Source organism: Beta vulgaris, chromosome 2, assembly GCF_026745355.1.
Source record: "Beta vulgaris subsp. vulgaris cultivar EL10 chromosome 2, EL10.2, whole genome shotgun sequence".
NCBI lineage: Eukaryota > Viridiplantae > Streptophyta > Magnoliopsida > Caryophyllales > Amaranthaceae > Beta > Beta vulgaris.
Window position 1 is genome coordinate 54,497,876 of NC_079203.1, and position 7,303 is coordinate 54,505,178.

Genomic DNA, 7,303 nt, shown 5'->3' on the forward strand with positions numbered 1-7,303 from the left:
TTACTCCATCTCACCCAATTCTCAAAGCTCTAAGCACACATTCACCCCTAGAAAACCATCAACATATCTTGCCAAACAGTAAAAAAAAAATGAAACATGTAAATATTAACTTGTTATGTGTAAGAATGCCTTGAATCTATTCGTCGAAATGCAGTTGAAAAGGACATGTTTACAGGTCCGTCTGATCGTGCCCCAGACAAATTTGGCAGCAGGTTGTTTGAGTAGGACGCCCGATGGCATCGGGTGCCTTTGCGAACTACGACCGGGCGTGGTCACCCGATCGGGCCCGCGTGCATTCTGGAGTTTGGGAAAATACTGACCGATCAGGCGGATGTCGCCTGACCTGATTGGGTGGTGGCCGGTTTTGACGCAGAAACGTGTTTTTCGGTGCGGGGTATAAATATGTTATAAATCTAGTTGTTTTATACCACGAATTAAGTCTGATTCACTCTATAATTTGATTTTTCCTCACATAGAATATATCCTCTCTTTGCCCTTAGACGTAGTCAATTGGTGAACCATGTAAATCTGCTATACGTTTTTCTTTGTTTTAAATTCGACTATTTGTTTCTTTTTCACTTCTGTTATAACATCGTGTAATATATGTATTTAAATCAATAGAAGTATAATAATCTAATCCTACTTGTACAGAATTAGTTAAGTCCCACATGTGCTTTCATGTGAAAAGGGACGTAGGTTTAGAAGGAATATCAAGTCAAGTATATAAACCGGTGAATAATACCAAATTTTGGTCAAAACTTGTGAGTAAAGTATCTGAAAATAAATCCGATCCATAAAGTAACATTTTCATAAAATATACTATAATACTATATGCTAAAAAAGCATTGCTTGATTATTATTCTTTATGTACATTATGCTGTCAAAAAGCTTATTGAGAAATAATAAAATTAAAAATGACAAAGATTATGTTCAGATTATGATTAGCAATCAAGAGATTCCTCTAATTGTTTGTGCATGTAGTGCATTTAGGAGCGTATTAGAAGTATGTTATCGTAATGGAGACCACCTGCAAAGTGCAAAGTTGATGGCACTTTTAATTATTCATGCTGTTTAGATTCCTAATATTATTTAAATATATTTAACATTAAAATACACCTTTTGAGTCAGGCTCTATTCTGTTGGACTGAATTAGTCTAAAGTCTAGACTGAAGTGAATTTAATTTCTGTGAACTGAAGTGAATAAAAATTGTGAGAGGGAATTAATTGAATTGAACTAAACTGAACTGAATCGAAAGTGTATGTTAATTCAATTCAAAAGAACAAAACCTTAGGAGGCATTGACGAAACTTCAGGATCCTCAGTTGATAATTTGGAAAAACCATCTTTTCTAGAAAGAATGGCAAGAATATGTCGTAGTTAGATGCATATACTTAAATTATTTGCGTGTATAAAATATAAATTATCTTATGTGTACATATTAACATTACAATGTTTTTTTTTTTGGTAAGATTTAATGTCATTTTTCAAATGAGTCTCAACTCTCACGTAATTTGAACAATTATTATGTAATCTTAAGATCAAGAGTTTCCAATCAATTGTATTTAGCATGATCCTCTTTTTCTTGTTCCAATACTCGTATTTCTTTAAATTTGAAATCACCATTACATTGATTTTTTTTTTTTCCTATTATGAAGTTTAACGTTTATAACTTATACAATACATGTCACTTTAGTAAACTGTAAAGTCTTGAAAATAATATCTAAGACATGAGATTATATATTTATATCAACATCTATGTTACTATTCTTTATAATTTCTTACACAACACATGCAATTAGGCGTATGTAAAATCAAATTGGGACCAGAAATTCCGATCTGGTCCCCGGATCAAAAAAAAAAGATTTCAGTCGTCCCATCTTGTCCAAACGCGAAAAAAATCAGTCCGGACTGACAACCCGATTTCTTTTAGAAAATTAATTTTTAAACTAATATTTATGTAAAAAAAAACATATTTATGTAAAAAAAAAACATATTTATGTAACTTTCTTTTATTAACGGCCCTGTTTGACAATAGCGTTTGAGGTAGCGGGTAGCGGTTGGACAAGGTCAAAAAGCTACTTAGGAAAAAAAGAAGTGTTTGGCAAGGTAGCGTTTGTAGTAGAGGGTAGAGGTTTAGGTAGAGGTTGGGTAGTGGTTGAGAAACGCTTCCCATCTTAACGTTTCATTAAAAATAGCAGCGTTTAAACAAAAAAAAATTCAGATTATTTTCAGATATTCATTTTCTGGAAAAAAAAATCAAGAAAATCTTTGTGGCGTCATCTGCTTAACAAACTAAGAGAACATTGAGCAGCCTGCAACTCCAACTTCTTCCTGATAATTTGGAGAGATCTTTATACCGTCATTTGAAATCAAATACTACTCCTATCTATATATAACGACAGTAGCTACAAAATTCCCATTGTATTGATCAAGTTTCCTCAGGTTTCTCTCTCCTTCTCACTCATATTCTAGTTCAATTGAATTGAAAGTATAGAGCTTTTTTTCCTAAATATATATTTACTGTGTGTTCTTATTATGTTTCATATATGTTAGAGTTTGAATTGGAGTCTTCACACTGATCATCAAGGATACAACTTATTCATCTTCTTTCCAATACGAGGTATTTTGTTCTTATTAAAAAATGGTTCTTTGTTCTTAAAAAATGGGTCTTTGACTCCATGATATATAGCTTGAGGGCGTGAACTTTTTGTCATTAGTCCATAACAGAAGTAAATCTGAGCCCCGCTTGTATATGAATGATTGCTGGCTGTCATTTTGTCATCTGAAGATATCCTTGGCAGCTAATATAGAGTACATATTGACACTCACTATGAATGAGAAACCCACGGATGATTTCCTATAGTAACTGATTTGCTATACAAAGGGAAGGATCATAGCTAATATATTATTTCGTAATCTCTATATATACAAAGGCTATCAGAAACCAAGTCAAGCATTTCTTTAAGCAAACTCCTCCATTTTTTAATGTTATATCTCTCTTTGTTTATATTAAACTATATGAATAAACTTAACTGATATAATAGTTGTGAGATAGTTACATGCTTCCTTAATTATGTTCTACATGGAATATCGACTGTATAATCTAATAGCATAATGATCATTCTTGTTTATACGTTACGAATATGATTTTGTTTAGGAATAGTTATTTATAGCTTGAATAGCCAGCTAAATCTATATATGAAATTATTGAAGATAAATCATGTTCACATTAAACTAGTTTCATTAAGTCAATAGTTATCTTCGAGTTTGTTCATTTGTTACATTAAATAATACTTCTAGTATGTATCACTCATTATAGAATTTTTTCACAACATATATAAATATATTTGTATTTCGTGATTATTGGTAGATGCCTCCATCTAGTAACAAGGAGGGGACGAAAGAGGTATTTAAGTGGAGCGAAGAAGAGACAATCATTTTATGTGACATTTGTCTTCTTTTTATTAAGAACAACGGCCGAAGTACATTTTACAAGTGGAAGGATATTCAAATAGATGTCGAAAAAAAAATCGAGCGCGATTTTAATAATTTGCAAACCTGCAAGAACAAATATGACACAATGAGAAAAGATTGGATTAAATGGAAATCACTAAAATCATCGGAAACTGGTTTAGGATGGGATCCGATTTCTGGAAAAATTGATGCTACGGACGAATGGTGGCAAAGAAAAATCAAGGTTTGTTTTTGTTACTGTTAACACAAGTTCACTCATATACATATATATGACTAGTGCCATAATATATGAATATGAATCCTTTAGTTTTCTTTCTTTAATACTGTAGGAGAATCCAGACTTCAAAAAGTTTCGACACAGGGGTGTTAGCTTAGAATTGGAGAAAAAATGGGAAGAATTATTTGGAGATTCATATGCATCAGGAGAAAATGTCTATGTACCCTCTATGGACCCCATTGAAGATCTTACCGTAGAACCTGAAAATTCGGAGGGGGAAGATATTGAAAGTCTTGGAGCTGATACTTATTTAGGAAATTCTCAATTTACTGATGCTTTATTGAACGAAGATAATTTCTTTCAAAATTTTGTGGAACAAGCAAAAGGTGATTCTACTTTAGGTAACTTGGGTAGTAATTCACAAACGAATGTTGAAGGTAAAACCAATGGCATTCGTGGTTCAAAAAAGGACAAAAAGCAACCTACAACATCACCAAATAACGTCCAAATGAAGCGTAGCAGAAGGCAATCGGCTGGTTCTTCGATGTTAGCTAAGGAAATTAGTGAAATGACGCAATGTGTTAAACTAATGAGCCAAAGTAGTTCAACTACTAATTCTAGCATGAATCCATCCATGTTCACAATCTCTACTGCAATGAATATCATTAATCGCATGATAGACGATCATATTTTGGAGAAACTTAGTGATCTATGGTTTTATGCTACAAATTTGATTGAAAATGCAACTAAAAGGGAAGTTTTCCTAAGCATGGAGGATGATGAAACTAGGCTTATATGGTTACAACGCTTGTATGATAATAAAGACAATTAGTTTTCTGTAGTATTTAGTTTTCATTCGCTTTACTTGTAATATATTTCGAGTTTTGTTACTTGGCAAATTTGTGGAATGTTTGTTTCTTATTTTTTCTCAATTAAAGATGGAATTCATTTCATATTTTATCATTCTGAACCTTTATTAGTGATAAATGAAGTTGTGGTTTGCTTTTATATTTGACAGGCTCATCATAACTATGGATATCGATGAAGAAAGAAAGCGCAAAATTATGATTATTACAATCGCATATACAATGTCTTTAATAATCACATATTTTTATAAGTATATACATAAAGAACCATGCATGACTTCAACTCTAACGGGAGATATGTGGATGAAAGAAGTGTTGAAAGGTCACCCTATTCGATGCGTCAATGCATTTCGAATGGAGCCACAATTATTTTTTAGATTATGTAAGGATTTATCGTCAAAATATGGGTTAAGATCTACACGTAACATGTCCATTTACGAGAAGGTTGGCATATTTTTGTATGCTCTTGCTCAAGGTGTCTCAAATAGACTTCTCTCTGAGCGTTTTCAGCGTTCTGGTGAATCTATTAGTAGGACGATTCATGAAGTTCTCAATTCGATTTCTAATCAAAATGTGAAAGGTCTTGCACATGATATTATAAGGCCTTACGATCCAGATTTCAAAAGCGTGCCAGCTAAACTAGCTACTGATACTAGATACATGCCTTTTTTTAAGGTATATATATATATATAACATTATTAATGTTTTAGTATATATTTTAGCTTAAATATATATATAAAAGTTGGTTTATGTTGTGTTTTTTTTATATAGGATGCTATTGGATGTATAGATGGTACCCATATAGAAGCATGCATACCGGAGGCCCTACAGATGCCATATAGAGGAAGAAAAGGAATTCCCACATTTAATGTTTTGGCTGCTTGTGATTTTGATATGTGCTTTACATTTATATCAGCATGATGGGAAGGTTCAGCACATGATACTCGTGTTTTCCTTCATGCAATTGAAACTCCGGAAATGAAGTTCCCTAAACCGCTTGAAGGCGTGTTTATAATTTATGCGTTTTTCAATTTTTTTTCTCGAGATTATTATTTATGAACTCTAGGTATCTTTATAGTGCTAAACTATAATGAATTTACCGTTGATTTGCATTCTGATTAGGTAAATATTATTTGGCCGATAAAGGCTATCCAGATCGAATAGGCTATCTAGTACCATATCCGAAGTTGAGGTATCACAAATCTCAATTTCAAAATGTTCCTCCCAAAAATGATCGAGAAACCTTTAATCGTTGACACTCATCTCTTCGAAGTTGTATTGAAAGATGCTTTGGAGTTCTCAAGCAGAGATGGAAGATACTTTCCAAAATGCCACAGTTTAGTGTTGAGACACAAATTCAAATAATCGTTGCTACATTTGCATTGCATAATTACATTAGAATAAATTCACCGGATGATCCTCTTTTTCGAGTGTTAGAGCATTATCCTAATTTTATACCATCATTTGAGCTTCCCGATGTTCAGCCTATGGCACAAGGTGAAACTGGAGTGGAGAGTTGTACTGAAATGAAAGTAATTCATGACCAGATAGCCGATTGTTTATGGAAAGCTAGACGACGTAGATCAATAGTTGTTGAAAACTAGTTTTATGTGTAAGCATTGATTTTTTAGGGGGTGTAAGCATTGAATTTATTTATTAAGCTAATTAATAAAAATATTGTAATTTAGTTCGTAACTAAATCTAATATGTATTTCTTATATTGTGTTTTTTCAATTTCAACCGCTACTTTTGCCAAACACTTATTATTTAAACAGCTACTTTAAACGTTGACAGCTAACAGCTACTAGTTGACAGCTACCCGCTACTACAACAGCTACCCGCTACCTCGACCGCTAGTTTTGCCAAACAGGGCCAACAACATTAAATTTTTCATATGTGTCATACAATATTGAATTTCATAATGTGTTTATATTATGTTATATGTATATCTATACACAATCTAATTCAAAAAATTACAATTTTTCTTTTTAAGTTGTAAATCACGAACCGGTCCAATTGTTCAAGGAAATCTTGGATTTCGATCTATCGGTTTAATTCTGGACCCGTACACACCTCTGCATGTAATTGCACACCAAAAAAACAAAAAAAATACATATATAAAGTATCTCACATTCAAAGACTCAAGTCACTGAGAAATGAGAATAAGAATTTAACTAGTTTTGTAGTTAAAGGGACACTATCCACTCGGAAGTAGTAGTATCTCCTAGTAGTTGTCTAGTTGATAACAATTATTTGGGCTCCCCATGAATATAAGAAAACTATCATCTAAACGAAAAGACTATCCCCAATTTCTCTTGTTGATGGGCTTTTGGGCGCCAGATTATTGGTCATTAGACTCTCAGCGAGTCTAGTTGGGCCCGGACCAATTTTGTTGGCTGCTTCTCGCTCTATGGAAAACTCAATTCTTCTTTTTTAAATACTAGCATAAAACTGAAGGAATATAAAAGAATTTGGACACTTTTAAACAATTATGTTATAAAATTAAACGGGTTTGTGCTCACTCGTTAATAGAGGAGAGTTTGGATGTCTAAAAGTCCAAACAGAGATCCCATTATAATACAAATTTACATTGTAGGTAGGGGCTGACGAGCCTAATCTTATGTTGTTTGAGTCGGCTTGTAATAATTCTACTTGAAGTAAATTCAAGTCTCGAACTTTTTTGAGATTATAAGTATTAAAATATAATGTTATAACATTTCCATAACAAAATTCTTACTACTTTTGA

The 7,303-nt window shown here is 32.7% G+C and overlaps 1 protein-coding gene across 1 annotated transcript; it reads left to right on the top strand.

The window, feature by feature from the left end:
- The first annotated feature begins 2,142 nt into the window (after positions 1-2,142).
- Positions 2,143-4,695, top strand: LOC125495053 (uncharacterized). Its single transcript, XM_048639588.2, has 4 exons — positions 2,143-2,442; positions 2,554-2,620; positions 3,371-3,697; positions 3,804-4,695. Exons 3-4 carry the CDS (start codon positions 3,371-3,373, stop codon positions 4,521-4,523), a joined length of 1,047 nt encoding a protein of 348 aa, XP_048495545.1. The 5' UTR covers positions 2,143-2,442; positions 2,554-2,620; the 3' UTR covers positions 4,524-4,695.
- Positions 4,696-7,303: the final 2,608 nt, after the last annotated feature.

Excerpts from the sequence above, each read along its gene's own strand:
- LOC125495053 (XM_048639588.2), top strand. The coding sequence starts at position 3,371 with ATGCCTCCATCTAGTAACAAGGAGGGGACGAAAGAGGTATTTAAGTGG. Across the intron at positions 3,698-3,803 it reads GGTGGCAAAGAAAAATCAAG|GAGAATCCAGACTTCAAAAA; the intron begins GTTTGTTTTTGT and ends TTAATACTGTAG.